A 15893-nucleotide genomic window follows, 5' to 3' on the forward strand; every position below is an offset into this window, starting at 1 on the left:
TAAGGCGATCGGGGAAAAACATCTTGACAAACTTTCCGTGACTCTTAATAACTATTTAGTATATCTTCATAAATCTTTAGCTTCATCAAAAAATTGTTACCTCGAAAATTATCAACAATTTTAATTGTTTTTAAACATGTTACACATTTCCATACGAAGTAACTGGTTCAAGCAGTTTTACATAAAATTCTTTGGTAAAATGACTAGTTTGAAATAAGGCAGTAAGTTCATAATATAATATCTAAGTAATAAATAAAATAAGTAAATAGAGTGCTCAAACGTCTCCAAGAATAAATACACCAAGTAGACCTGATCACTGGCATGACTTAAAAAGAGAAAAAAAACTTTTTTCAAAAATCAGACTGCAGTTCTGTAACGTCATATCCCTGTATCCCTGGGACGATGATTACAAATTAATCAAAGTAAGTTGTTAGAGATGTTAAAATGTATGTCAATAGATCAGTGGTGGCATCATCGCAGCTTTTATTCTTAGTGGTCTGGTATCTTAGACCCTTGGTGAAAAGATAAACGTCGTCAAACAAGGTGTTCCACGGAGTTTAATTGAATATAAGCTCCTTATAATTAGAGAGGAGATAGTAGTTCGACACGCGGCAGTTGGTGGAAGTCCGCACTACAGTGGTTCGGTCGGCACGCTCGAAGTTCGCTTTGACAATCTCGTAGTAGCGCCCGTCGCTGGAATAAAGATATTGATTTGTTTAGAACTTACATCATGCACATAACACTGTACAAGGCGGACTTAATGCAGGGAAATAGAGGATTTGGACTACACTCCGACGCTGCAGCGCTGCTGGCCAGACGATACATTTTTTATGGTTCATGGTATACAGATAGGTAGACAACAGAGTTAGAGCCCGTTGATACTCTTTCATCATCAGCAAGTTTGGCCTCCATTGCAGAAACACAAAGCTCTCTAATTTATCAAAGGCCTGATATTCGCATATTTTGTCCCGTCGCTATTTACCACAGGAATCTCACTCGTTTAATCCTATTCTACCCAAAACCACCCTTTGGGGTGTGAAACTCAAAAGTATTCTCGTAGCTGCTAACCATCCTATTCTGATCTGCCGGAACCTTGTAGCAACCTGTTGGGTCATCATCGTCATTTCAACCTCAGGACGTCCACTGTCCACAGTCCACGGCTGAACATAGGCCTCCTGAAATGACCTCCAATTGGCCTTTTGGTAGCAGCCTGCATACATCTTAGATCTGAAGCCCAAAAAGTAATACTGTACTGACCTGAGCACAAGGCATTTCAGCTTGAGGCACTTGACGCGCAAAATATCGATTGCCTTCTGGCTCTTATCGCTGAAGCGCAGGTTCTCAGGGTCCCAACGTAGTTCCAGCCGCTCCAGGTTGGGGCAGCTGTTCGCGATGCCGTCCATCAGCTGGAAACAGAGGCCATTGTTTTTATCGATAATTATCAATGGTGATTACACCCAACTGACATTCCAGACAACAATGCGAAAGTCATTGTGTCTCGCATTGATCAGTGCTCACAGCATTCTTCTTCTTCCTAGTTGGTACACTCTTGCCAGAGTGGTCGTGGTCATCATTTTCGAGCGCTTACTTGTTACTCTACGTATGCCCATTCTGTTCTGAATTGAATAGTAGGTATTGAAATTATTGAATGGAGATTGGTGGAAGACAACAAGTTCACAATCCCTATTGAGTGGGCAAGTCAAGTGGGATAAGTTATACTTACTTATTTGGGAAAATAAGATAATATGAGTAAGTTAGCAACTTACCTGATCAACATGGATATTCACACCTAGGCGCTCCTGTGTGCCCATGATGAGGATTCTGCAATTCAAAAAGTAACTTGTAGTTTGTCTAAGAATGAATGGTAAAAGTTTAATAATTTTCACTAGACAATAACTTCTAGCTATACTATAATATCCGAATGTTCTAGGCTGCGCCTTAAAATGTTTACTGAGTTATATCACACAGAGGTGTCAAAATCACTAGATACGAGTATGTAGGTAAAGGATATCGAAAACAATGTCAATTAACATTTGTTTTCCGAATAAAATAAAATAGGATCTTAACGCCCGTTTGTATAAACGATGCCTGCTTAAGTGAAGCAGCAAATCTAACGCACAGCGTTGAATAGAGCTCTGTGATTGGTTCGTGTATCACACTGTGCGTCTACGCACACTGTGGGACCTCATAGTAATGTTTGTGAATACGGGCGTAAGTCAAGTAAGTGATTGCACTGTAATCAGTCTGCATAATATCTAACTTGGTGTTGGTGAGCAGCTGCATAACGCTTTGCCAGAGCTGGTCGGTGATATGCGGCATCCCGCTCAGCACCAGCCCCCACAGTTGGCTGCCGTGTCTTGAGAGGAAGCGGTGGAGCGCTTCGTCCGTCAGGCTGTCGGAGGAGTCCACGTCCAGGGCTACGAGGTTCCTGCAACGGGATTTAAGTTCACACATCTAAGGTTACCTATCAGGTTCCTGCAAAGGCATTTAGGTTGACAAGCACTGAACAGTGAACTTTATTCTTAAACAGTTTTCTTCTACATAGATGATCGTTTATTTTATTTCACGTCCAGGGCTACGAGGTTTCTGCAACGGAATTTAAGTTCACACATAGGGCTACCAGGTTCCTACAATGGCATTTAGGTTGGCAAGCACTGCAATGAAAAGTTAACTCAATTAGTGATAATTTATTTAGGTTGGCAAGTTGCAGTGAACTTGCAGTGTTTTTTCTCTAGGGAACAAGACGTTTATTTATTCCACGCCTAGGCTAAGGTGCGAAGTTCCTGGAATAGGATTTAGATTGGCAAGCACTGAACAGTGAACTTAGTGTTTTTTTCATGGAAACAGATGAACGTTTATTATTAATTATTCCATGACCAGGGCTACGAGGTTCTTGGAACAGGGTTTACGAGGTTCTCAAATTGAAGATACGAGAAGTAACTCCCGGGGAGATTCAGCAAAGTATACATGGACATGGAGTTGACGTCAAGATTTGCTTGCAACTACCTACTTTGACGCAAACGTACAATAGTAATTTTCAACCGACTTCAAAAAAAGGAGGTTCTCAATTCGACCCGTATGTTTTTTAGCATTAGCATTTTTTATATAAACCTAACTAGTCTTTTTTTTAATACTAACTTCAATCTAAATCATTTTATAGGCGTAATGTAGGATTATAGTTTTAAAAAACCGTGTAAAGGTCAAAGATGGTTTAGAACTCACCTCGCAGTGCCAGCTTCCAGCCAGGCCTTCAGCACGGAATCATTGAATCCGTTAATCTGTCCCGCGCTCAGGAAGCGTAGATTCGGGATCCTGGTGAGCATGTCGACGAGACACTCCGTGGACAGATCCGTGGCTGTGATATCCAGCTCCTGGATGGAGGACTTCTCCCACTCCACTTGCATCACATACTCGGATTGGAGGCCTGGATTTGGAGATGTTTGGATTGGGCATTATTTGTTTTACTTGTAGTAGGTATTGTACTAGGTAGGTATGTTGAAAAAACTTACTGTTAGGTATAAAAGTTATCCAATTACAAAATGGGACGCTCTCATTTATCTCTTAGAACTTAGATCCTTTCTCAAACTTCAATGAATATCAGGGTGTAAGTAACATAAGACCGTGTCAAACTTAAGGAGAAGGTTTTTAGATGACCATCTATGTACTTAGAAAGAGCTTATAGTAAAAGTTCACATTTCAAAGATATGATTCTGTTCTGTGTCTAGATGGCCATCCATAAGTATCTTCTTAAGTTTGACATGGTCTTTATGAAACATCCTGTACATTTAAAAAAGTATCAAGTACCTAGTAGCTAGAGGGTAGTTTCACCTTTTCAATTGACATACTCATAGGTGCTGTCCAAAAGCGACTTGTCCTATGATATTGGCAACGGGGATTTTTTTTTAAGTTGTGTCTTGGTCTTGGTGTCTCTACCCAATTGGTCCGGTTGTTCTCCAGTTATCATCAGGTATAAAGAATTAAACAAAGAAACTTACTGCATCCGTTCATGAGAAGGCAGGTGAGGCGGCGCGAGCGCTGGAAGAGCGTCTTCATGGTAGAGCCCGTCACCTTGTTGCAGTAGTTCACCGCCAGGCACTCCAACTGTAAGATAAGAAAAACGTTATTCAGCATTACCAAAAGAGCTGTAGGTACGAACAACGTTATTGTTGTTTACTTATGTATATTAGTAACCAGCTTTTGCCCGCGGCTTCACCCAGTCAGTCATAAAATAGCCTATATGTTATTCTGGGCTATAAACTATAACACTGCAGAGTTTCATCAAAATCCGTTAAGTAGTTTTTGCGTGAAAGAGTAACAAAAATGTCCACATCCAGACATCCATACAAACTTTCGAATTTATAATATTAGTAGGATTTAGACATGTGGCAAAACGCGGCAGTTGTAATTTGGAAAGGCCTTTACTCCGGCGCGAGGTTTTATTTGTTTGCTGCAGAACTTCGCCGTGAAGGGATATTAGATTTTCGAAGCAATCAAAAAGTGCCACTTGTTTAGGGGGTTGCATTACTTGCAGTGTCGATGCGGGGAAGCACATAGATGTGGGCCGGTCATTGTGAAAATCTTTGGGGGAGTCTTTTATACTTTGTTAGTCGAGAAAGTACTGGAGGATTTGGTCCACACTTTGGTCTGGATGCGCACACTTCCAGGCGGTAAGCCCGTGTAGAGAGGGAGCAGTTTTTGTTATAGGCAAAAAGCTTGCCTGCCTACTTACTTACTCGAAATAACTAAATTTGCTGGGAACAAAGTAATAGGTCGTGAATGAGAGTGATCTAGGTTCTTAAGATTATTAAATCTAATATATTCCTAATATCCACCTTCGTTTCAGCCAAATGACTCCCCCAAGGATTTCCAAAACGACCGGTCCTGCGTGGCCCGCATCCAGGCTCCTCCCGCGACCTTCACCAAATCGTCGATCCACCTAGCCTCTCCATCTTACCTGGATACAGTTAGAGCTGAACGCGTCAATATGCGAATCATCCACGAAGTTGATCCCGTATAGGTTGATGACGCGCAGATTCGGCGTTGCGGACTTCAGCTTGTGCACGTTTATCACTTCATAGATTTCTTCCTCCTCCTCTTCTACCTTTTCGTAGGTTCCTGAGAAATGTTTGTGGATTTGTGATTTATGATTTTGTTGTATGCTTCTTAATATTATGGTGAAACGAAGGTGTTGTATCGTCAAATACGTAGAAAACATAGTGACAGCTATATTGGAAGAAGCCTTTATTTAGAATGCAGCCTATCGGCTGAGGAGAAAGAGAGGTATATTTTTACTGGCTTTCCGCCCGTGGTTTCGCCCGCGTGGAATTTTGTCTGTCACAGAAAAACTATGTCCTTTCCCGGGACTCAAACTATCTCTATGCCAAATTTCATCAAAATCGGTTCAGTGGTTTAGGCGTAAAAGCAAGACAAACAGACAGACAGAGTTACTTTCGCATTTAAATATTAGTATAGATAATTATTTTTTTCTATTTAGCTAGCGCAGCGCCTATTTATTAATTTGGGGCAATAATGAAATAAACTCTACATTGCGACGAAGGTGTACTTAACGCGAAAACAAATGCTTTTTTATCGATCGATAAGAGCCCTCTTTCCATCATTGATAGAAATAGAGACCAAAGAGCTGTATTCCATAATCAAATCATGCCGCCGATTTTCCTACGCTAAGGACCAGTTTTTTGATTCATAGCTAAAATAACTAATTGTTAAAATTTGCTACTAATGGTTAAATATTAACAAAATGTAAACAAATAGTTAAAAAATGTACTAAAAGTCAAGCTAACCATTGTTCGAAAAACATTTTTTTCTGATATTAAAATTTAACCACTTGTCATTTGACATCTGTCAAATTTGACCATTGGTTATTTTAACTACGAATTAAAAAACTGGGCCTAAGCACTTATTATTATTCTGTGGCCTAAGTAAGTACTCAAGTCTCGTGCAATAACCATCACGTTTAAGTATTCTTTCTAGTAGTCTTTGTTCATAACTTACTTATTCCCCGCCACTCACCAATAAGGTGTAATATCTCCAGGCCGTTGATGAAGTTGTATATCTTCCTCATGAAGCCCTCCATGAAGATGACCTCGGAAAGACAGATGCAGAGGTACCGCAGCTTGGTAGGGAACGCCTGCATCTCTGAGAAGTCGTGCAGTTGCATGGCTGGAAAGAAAATTAAACAAAAATATTGAATTAACCAAAAGATTCAGACTGAGTTGCACCACCTAACTTTGACTGTAACTATGACGATAACCGGTGTTTTTTGTATGGAATTTGACAGATTTTGGGCGTTTGTCAAAGTTAAAGTATGATGGTGTAACCCAGGCAGCCGAAGAATTTCGCAATACTCAATCAGGAAGACGGTTTTAAGTCATCAGTGAATCCCAGTGGTAACCAATATGTAAACCTGCTAGTGGGTATTGCCGTTAAATAAACCCCGATACTATTTATTACAGTGAGTTACGAGTATTTGAGTGAGTGTTAATTTGTGTCGTGACAATAACACGTCGTTCGTTCGTTTCAGCCGAAAGACGTCCACTGCTGGGCAAACTCCTCCCCCAAGGATTTCCACAAAGACCGGTCTCTCTCTCGCATCCAGGCGCCTCCCGCGACCTTCACCAGATCGTCGGTCCACCTAGTGGGAGGCCTGCCCACGCTACGTCTTCCGGCTCGTGGTCGCCACTCAAGAACTTTCCTGCCCCAGGCCGTCAGCTCTACGAGCTATGTGACCTGCCCACTGCCACTTGATTTTAGCGATTCTGCAAGCTAGTCAGTCACTCTGGTTCTCTACGGATCTCCTCATTTCTGATTCGATCACGCAGCAATAACACATCACTAGCAATAATAGGAATGTGTCAATTTTAGGTGAGGGTAGCCGAAGATCTTCAAGGCTTGAAGGTCAAGCCCGCCCGAACAGACGATGCCATTGCCACAGCCGCTATCCACCAGTCTACTCTCACGGCTGTAGCAGCAGCAAGACAACCTAAGCATCAAGCTGTAAGTATACTTACCTATTGTACATACTTGTATACCTACTTACTACAATTACTAATGAGTATTTCTCAAAAATAATGTACATTTTGAAAAAAAAAAGTGTGCTTTGAAACAGTTCAAAAGTTTTATATTTATAAATCATCACACAAAAAAAACACACACACAATTTTGAAGGATGAATATTAATCTTTAAGATAACGAAGAATTATAGCTATAATCCTACTTATTACCAAATATTTAGATATTTTAAAAATAGTCCTTTTTTACCTTTCATACAAAAACCTGTTTGCCACCCTATCTTTTTCATGTGTTTTTGTTTCATAAAATGCGATACGTAACTAAATTATTGTAAATTTCTTTGTATTATCGTTCTACAGTAATCGCAGTTTCTGTATCAAATTGATTTTCTATGGGGTGTCATAATGAATTGGCAATTTAAAGCAAAAAAACAAAATGAGTCGCTCTCATTTACTATTTCGTTATTTACTCTTTAGTTACGATTTATTTCTACTTTCCCATGGTTTCTGAACAATTCCGTATTTATTTTACACGGACAACAATAGCTGCACTCTGAATGGCTGTTGGCCTGACGTCTCCGCCATTACATCTATCGCGAAAATTAGTGAAAACGTGTGTGTTTTGTGGGATTACTTTTTCGTAACAGGAAGTAAAATCAGCCATTTTATATAGAACGGTAAGTCTTCATTTAACCATTTTTTGTAATACGTGTGGTACGAACATTTAGTAAGCTTTTATATTTGCTGTAACAAATTTTATCAAAAAAATACTTGTTTCTGATCTCATTTTGTCTAATATTTCGTTACGTTTTTTACGAATTTCGTTACGTTACGAAAAAGTACAACATAATGCTGAGTGTATACTGTTATTACCTGACTAAGCATAGTAATATTCACTACTTAATTTATTTCAAAAAATATAGAGCGTCAATAACAAAAGGATTGGATACTATCTGCTTTACAGAAGTGCCACCAGCAAAAAATAATCAAATCATTTAGATTACGTTTTTATGTGATTACTTTTTTTGTTTTTTTAGGAATGCCGCCAAAAACCAATGCCAAAAGGCAAAAAGCTTACAGAGAACGACTCAAAATGGATAAACATGATGGAACAAAAATAATTTTATTAAAATAGTATGAATGATTACTCCCTTATTTTATTTCTAACCCCTTAATATTACCCCGTATTTGGGTGCATACTTACAAATATTTCGAATTGAATAAATTTAGAGCATTCACAATATTTCGCCAATGTATAACAAGCCTTATGGCCTTACTATTTCGTTACTACCGTTTCGTTACGTACATTTTTTTTGAGAAATACTCTAATAAACTTCGCGTTTGATGTTTATTGTGAGACTTCGTAGTGAGTGAAGACTTGATAAAGCAAGTAGTAAGATCTTATCAATAACTACTAGCGTATTTGTAACTACTACCCTACAAATTAGTTCTACTTCGGTCTTAAACAAAAAAGGATAGTAGTTACCAGAGAGTAGCTTACCAGTACTAAAGTCCAGCAGCATGTGTGTCAAGTTGGGGCATTTAGCAGCTAACTCGTGCAGTACATTGTGCGTGATCAACTCAATCGGTAACTCTATGTATCGTAGAGATGGCCCGAACCTTATGGAAATTAGCGCCAAAAGGGACTCCAAGGAACCTAGAAAGAATGAAATAAACCGGAAATGAGAATGAACGGCGCAAATAGTGACATCTATGATCAATTACTGTAATTAAAATGACATTTCAAGTTCAATGTTGCCATTTTCAGGTAACGTCTACGAAAACTGTACAAATTAAGAATTTCAAATATTTACCGACATGTAGACCAGATATTTCTGGCCGTAAACTGACATGAGTCCATAGTTTTGTATCGTATGCTACCATTCGCCAACGTTTGCATACTGTTGCCATCCGACATATTTCTCTATGTGTTAAATATGAGAATATGTTCAATAATACTTTATCGGGAAGCTTTTCTATTGTCTGAAAAGAGAAACACAATTATTTTAACTCTATAGTTACTACCAGAGTTTGCACGCATGTTCATTAAATTTAACTGCTGAATACCAAAGCTATGACAAGTCATTAATTTCTGTCGGCAGACTTGGAAACAATTTTTGCTCAATAGACAATTACTAAGTAAAATGAAAAGTTTAGGTTTAAAACATAATGTCTCTCTCTATCTCTATAGTTAATCACCCTTTAAAAAAAACAGCATTGCAGTTAATCAGTTTAAACATTTTCTTTTTGCCACGAAACTAATAGTTTGTTATAAGTGTACATTGTCTCACTATCTGATTCTACGTTTCTCTAGGTGTAGATATTGTATAGGTCAAACTCTTCAATTACACAATAACAGTCACGGTTATTTCCTTCTTGGCAGAATACATTTGGCAGTTTAATCAGCTCGATGTTTCTACCGATGATTAGAAGATCCGTAATAAAACGCACTGGTTTATTTTCTAACAAACTACTTTACCGTGTTCGCAAAGGGACTCCTGACTTGACCGCCCTCAGTCAAATACACTTGACCAGCTTCCAGCGCCAGCTGACCCCAAATGTCAGTTGGTATATCCATGATTTACTTTCTGTTTTCCACGCAAGAAACACTACAAATGCATGTAAAATGCCTATTTATCAATGCACTATCGTAATAGTTTACTTCAGACGCGCAGAAAGTACTCAGCGAATGGGAGATATGGAACGCTGTGGTTAATTTTGGAAGCGTCTGGGAGTGCACGAGGCCTCGGCACGTTGAAGGAAATATTTCGGGAATCTGTCGATTATTTACTTTTGATTAAACGTCTAATAATTAAATTTAAAAAAAATTGATAACTTTATTTAGGTTTTAGTAGAAGTTAATGAATATTTTATTTTCTGTAAATATGGATTTTCGATGAGAAGATATTTATAGTCTTCCTGGTTTTTACCTACTGAGCGGGAAATTTTGAATACACAGATCATACAATGTGTTCAATGAAACTCGGGAGTCTGTTTCAATTCCAATTTAAGTATTTATTACAGAATAAATACTAGTACTACAGTATTATTACCAGTGATATATTTTAGTGCACGAATTTATCTGCCTCAATTTACAAACCACAGGTGTAAGCATTTTGACGTATGTTTTGTTTACCTTTACGTTATAAACATAAAATATTAGTAAGTACCTAACTGTATCACTATAAAGTATTTGATTTAAGATTTGCGGTTATAAAGTTGCATAGGTACGTATTATTAGTGCAACGATTCTTTCAGACTTTCATTCAACGAGACGGAAAGCGAATCTCATATTCTCATCGGACGCGTATTGGCAAACCAAAAGGTATTTCCTGGACTGTGACTCATTACCGCACCAGACTAAGATTAAGTCTGATAGTAGGTTTTATTTTCTAACTTATTTCTAACGACGCCATCGAATTTACTTTATTCAAGTGGTTTGGTTTGATTTTTTTACTGTCACTTACCCGGACAGACTGATGCTGTTTTATATCTTATCAAAACCCATGAATTGAAATGAAATTATTTAAAACGTGATTTTTAGAGTAGTAAGAAGAAGTATTTATTTTTCTTGTGTTAAAAATCGACCTACGTTTTTCAGTCAAATTAATTACAATCTTGTTCACAGTAAGTAGGTACCTACTAAGCGTATGGATGGATAGACCATCAAGTTTATAAATAGCTCAGTGAACCGCCACTTACGGCAGAAATGCGATGCGCTGAAAGATAATGGCACCGCTTGCGCTCGCTGGAAAAGTCATAAGATTGCCCAATTCACTATTTAAGTAATAATGCTACATTGTTTACACTCAATTATGTTAATCATGTATTTAACTAAACATTTCTTAACACAAACAGTAGCTAACTGCGAATTTTCCATAAATAATTATTTTCACGTCAACCTTTGATTTAATCTTAACATCCTTGTATTTCAGAGTGTAACTATCTGTGAAACTGAACTTTACGGTGATTCATCAATGCATGCATACATATCGTGATTATTTTTCGGGCAAATGAGACGAGACGACTATATTAAGATAACCGCATCATACAGATCGCAATGTGTAAGGAATGTCACCGACTCGTGTAGATATGTAATGTTTTGGTTGACCGAAATGTTGTTAATGTAAATAAACTTCCGCCATAGCGCGTTGATTACTTTCATTTTAGATTCTGAAATTCAACATCTGTTATTTTTCTTCACTTTCTGTCACTTTTCTATGATTATTAATACAGTATGTTTTCCGTTAGTAAATTAAAAACTTTCGTATTCCAGTTTCAGAGTAGGTTTGGTTTTTTTTTCTTTCTTTCTTGTGTTAGCAAACGCCATTAGGTAGGCAGTTAAATCATTAGTCTCTTCGATTTTATATGATTAGCTTAGCTACATACAATAAAGAGAAGGTAAATAAACTTAATCAGCTTGCAGTTGGCTTTGCAAGCAAGTTCATCGCTAATTTGAAATAAAATTTCGCTTTGTTTCATGTGCTCGAACGAAATATTAGTTGTTGTAGTCATTTCTCAGTATCTTTTCTTTGTTCTTTAGCTGTAATAATGACAATAGTAGAGGCAACAATTCTTATTCAAAGAAAACCAACGTGAATTATTATAGTCTGTTAAATGTTCAGCTTTCGTAGTTAAACTCTGTGCTGGAAATAAACATCCATTAATTTACTGCCTCGGCCTGCACCGCAATTATAATTCATCACCATCACACACTGACTTTATCAATTTATGGAGAAATCTTCATTATTATTATTATCATAATAACATCAAAATTAGAAACACGATGGTTTTTAAGAGTAGGTACCTAAGTAATAACATTTAAAAAGCTACAAAAATATTTTTTTAGAACGACGCGACGCGACGCACGGTGGATCGAAATGGCATTAAAGTGGACATAGGGATTTTTTCCGGATAATCGAATTTTAAAAATTGCCAATCGATAGTCCTTTTCTCACTCATCACGACATGTTATATCACATTTTTCTCTAAACCTGATACTTTAGCTTAAAAAAAATAATTTGTGTTTTTTTTTGTATGAAACGAGACATAAAGTGCTAATTTTCTCCGAAGACCTGCTAGATCGTGACTTGAAACAACCTAGGTCGGTATAACTGCATTATTTATTAATATTCTAAGCTATTTCCAGCTGCTCCAAACCGCAACTTAGCCTGTTAAACGATTCCGAAAAAAATTAAAATTGACTCTTTTTGTAATTGTATTTTAGTTCTTTTTTTTTAGAAAAAGCTTCGATTACGGTACTAGAAAGTGATTTTATCGTTAGGTGACACTGTTATCTATTCTCAGAATCTGTTAAACCCTTTCTTTCCTATCAGCACATGACTTTAAAACAACAATGAAGTTACTCATACCTCGTAAATAACGTGTTTTGCGAATAAGCAGATAATGGTCAGGGGTGGGGGTAAAACACAAACAAGGATTGTTTATTTGTTTTAAATTTAGTTTAGGCTGTGTAACGTCACCAATAACATTCAACTTTAAATGCGGTTTTTAACATGTAATTACAATGGAAGCTATTGTGAATAATATAGATTTGTTCGTAGTCTTAAGAAACACCTTAAAACCTTTCATGGACAGTGAGGAACTTTATAATCACCTTTAGCAGAAAATGGTACATTTGTCAGAAGAAAACAGTGTTAAGTTAAAAAAAGTTTGCCGGAATTTTTGTACTAATCTTAATGGACGATGGACAAACTGTCATCTATCTCTTCCCCAATTTTTAAGAAGAAACAGTGATTGCCTTGAATCTCCAATTAACTGGGTCTGGCAACTAGTTTTTGATGAAGACAAAATTGAGGAAAATGTTGGTTCAAAGGAAAAAAAAAAATTACTGAACCTAGTGAAAAAACAACGTCAATTAATATAGATGCTATTACAGAAAACATGCCAACTTCTACACTACATGCTTCGACTACTTCCTTTATCCCGAGGAAACCGTTACATAAATTAACTCAGAAACAGAAAAAAAGATGAATTACACGTTACATAAATTAACTCAGAAACAGAACATTTTCCTCAATTTTGTCTTCATGCTTAAATCTAAGGATATAAATGTTTGTTATATCGTTTTCACAGTATTTTTATAAAAAAATCAGCTTGTAAACTGACGCTAAAGTGGAAATTTTAAAACCTGTGAGGACTTATCTTGATAGAATTCTTAAATATTATACTAATCGAAATATTATCTCAACTAACTATTTAGACGACGAAATTGCCTAATTATTTATGCCTATATTAACATATTTGTAATGTAACTGGTTAATGATTGTAACGGGTTGAAAAAGTACTGTTTTTGCGCCAAACGGCGTAAACGCTCTTAACACTGTTTTCTTCTGACAAATGTACCATTTTCTGCTAAAGGTGATTATAAAGTTCCTCACTGTCCATCAAAGGTTTTAAGGTATTTCTTAAGACTACGAACAAATCTATATTAGTCACAATAGCTTCCATTGTAATTACATGTTAAAAACCGCATTTAAAGTTGAATGTTATTGGTGACGTTACACAGCCCAAACTAAATTTAAAACAAATAAACAATCCTTGTTTGTTTTTTACCCCCACCCCTGACCATTATCTGCTTATTCGCAAAACACGTTATTTACGAGGTATGAGTAACTTCATTGTTGTTTTAAAGTCATGTGCTGATAGGAAAGAAAGGGTTTAACAGATTCTGAGAATAGATAACAATGTCACCTAACGATAAAATCACTTTCTAGTACCGTAATCGAAGCTTTTTCTAAAAAAAAGAACTAAAATACAATTACAAAAAGAGTCAATTTTAATTTTTTTCGGAATCGTTTAACAGGCTAAGTTGCGGTTTGGAGCAGCTGGAAATAGCTTAGAATATTAATAAATAATGCAGTTATACTGACCTAGGTTGTTTCAAGTCACGATCTAGCAGGTCTTCGGAGAAAATCAGCACTTTATGTCTCGTTTCATACAAAAAAAACACAAATTATTTTTTTTAAGCTAAAGTATCAGGTTTAGAGAAAAATGTGATATGACATGTCGTGATGAGTGAGCAAAGGACTATCGATTGGCAATTTTTAAAATTCGATTTTCCGGAAAAAATCCCTATGTCCACTTTAATGCCATTTCGATCCACCGTGCGACGCTACTCTACAGTGATCGTAATAGAAAGTCAGTTAAAAGATTAGTTATTATTAATCAGCCTTAGTAGACGCTTTCTTATTTTTTAAATAGTTAAACTTTATCATTAGTTCTATGAATTTGAATTAAATTAAATTTATTTTTATTAAAAAAAACATTATTATAATAATGATCCTTAAATGCCTGTATAAAAATAAAAGATCATCGATATAATATTAACTGCATAGTGTGGCATCTTTGGGACTTATCCAAATAACAAAAACAATACGTGTAATTTAACATTGAAATGATTTAAAATAGTCGTTTGAAAAATTAATTTTTCAAAAATATCAATTGATTGAACTTTTATTCGTTAAACAGACATATAAGTTTTTAACAAGTATTTTGTTACAATAAGGAAAATGTGTAGATGGTATCCTACCATAACTTGCTTCCGACGAAAACTGGATTGCATGTCATCCCTTGAAATTGCAGCTGCTGCTGTATCCACGTTAAGAATACCCCACGAATCCATTATGAATAATTAACAAACAATTCACTTCAATAAACTTTATTCACGCACTGTCTGCTACGTTCACTTTTCAAAACACACACGTTTGGCGCGAAAGCACATTAGTAGCACCAAATATCCGTCATGTATGTTGTCTTTCGCTTTACAAATGCGATTCAAGACTTATCTCTGTAAGACTGTACACCTATACTAGACATGTATGCTGTCAGTATTAAATTGGCAAGCCAAAATAAGTACGGCATTTCGCTTGAACTGGGCGCTGACCGTTGTGGCTGCCAAGAGGACTCGTATTGCATTCGTGCTACTCTTACCAAGAGATAGATGTAGTTGTCCGTCTAGCATCATTTTAACTAACGTGTTAATTATAGGAGGCAGCTCAGTCAGTAACAACAGGCTTTTAATATTCGTTAACTGACTCGATAAAATTGACCAAACTGGCATTTGATCATAGCATTCTGCTTAGAACTAATCATCATTTAGCAAATTAATACCTAATTTTAAAACGTATATTTATGACGGTTTTATTTTAAAAAGTATCCTGAAGTAGGTACGTAAAAGTGTTAAAAAATATTTTATTAATAAAATAAAAACTATAAAGAGTAAAGCGAAGTACATTATTATTCTGTGGTATAAGATCTTTTTAAATATACATCACTCATTTAGTTAATAGTAACGTACTAAACTCAAATTTATTTGCAAAAATTAACTGTCTGTTAATCACCAATCGTGCTTACTTAAATTAAGTACATTCATGTAAATAAAATATGTACATTAAACCGTGAAGATCAATAGATCTCTCCTGTAGTACTAGCACTTTTCGTTTGTACTTACAATATAATTCTAAATTCTATTCCAAATATTGATTGCGAAAACTATCAAATTGGTACAAAAATATTTAGTTGCTGGTAACATTTTTTTTAATACGTCAAACAAGCTTAGTGATGCTCTTAAAAAAGCAAATTATTCAAATCGATTCGAAGTATGACACAAGGCTATTAATTATTTATAGAAATCATTTCTGATTAAAATAATAACTCTTAGATTTAAATAATACCTAGACCAGATTTTTATTTAAAAACATTTAATTTAGACACAAATACACATTAATATTATAGTATATGACATTAATTAATCTGGTTTTTTTTGTTCAATGAAAGAAAGAAAGAATAATTTAAAACATTCGTTACTCATCAAATCGACTATTCGTTTATCCTCTCCTCTAC

General features: G+C 36.1%; 1 protein-coding gene and 1 long non-coding RNA gene across 3 annotated transcripts; one reads left to right on the forward strand and one right to left on the reverse strand.

Annotated features, from left to right (window-relative positions):
• Nucleotides 1–539: 539 nt before the first annotated feature.
• On the reverse strand, nt 540–14958 carry LOC135083711 (F-box/LRR-repeat protein 2). Of its 2 annotated transcripts, none has more exons than XM_063978425.1 (11): nt 14581–14958; nt 8843–9011; nt 8530–8685; nt 6031–6180; nt 4955–5115; nt 3996–4101; nt 3223–3424; nt 2261–2428; nt 1767–1821; nt 1258–1406; nt 540–693 (listed from the first exon to the last, which is right to left on the reverse strand). In XM_063978425.1, exons 1-11 carry the CDS (start codon nt 14671–14673, stop codon nt 558–560), a joined length of 1545 nt encoding a protein of 514 aa, XP_063834495.1. In that variant the 5' UTR covers nt 14674–14958; the 3' UTR covers nt 540–557. The 2 variants fall into 2 exon arrangements, with proteins under 2 accessions (XP_063834495.1, XP_063834494.1); XM_063978424.1 differs by lacking the exon at nt 14581–14958 and adding an exon at nt 9508–9766.
• LOC135083699 (uncharacterized) lies at nt 7079–8175 on the forward strand. Its single transcript, XR_010259683.1, has 2 exons — nt 7079–7705; nt 8066–8175. It is a non-coding gene; the product is annotated as an uncharacterized LOC135083699 (long non-coding RNA).
• Nucleotides 14959–15893: the final 935 nt, after the last annotated feature.

Source organism: Ostrinia nubilalis, chromosome 24, assembly GCF_963855985.1.
Source record: "Ostrinia nubilalis chromosome 24, ilOstNubi1.1, whole genome shotgun sequence".
Lineage (NCBI taxonomy): Eukaryota > Metazoa > Arthropoda > Insecta > Lepidoptera > Crambidae > Ostrinia > Ostrinia nubilalis.

Coding starts and splice junctions, on each gene's coding strand:
- LOC135083711 (XM_063978424.1), bottom strand. CDS start 9,606: ATGGATATACCAACTGACATTTGGGGTCAGCTGGCGCTGGAAGCTGGT. Junction 4,102..4,954: donor TCAGCTCTAACTGTATCCAG/GTAAGATGGAGA, acceptor CTTATCTTACAG/TTGGAGTGCCTGGCGGTGAA. Junction 3,425..3,995: donor CCTTCTCATGAACGGATGCA/GTAAGTTTCTTT, acceptor CTCCAAATCCAG/GCCTCCAATCCGAGTATGTG.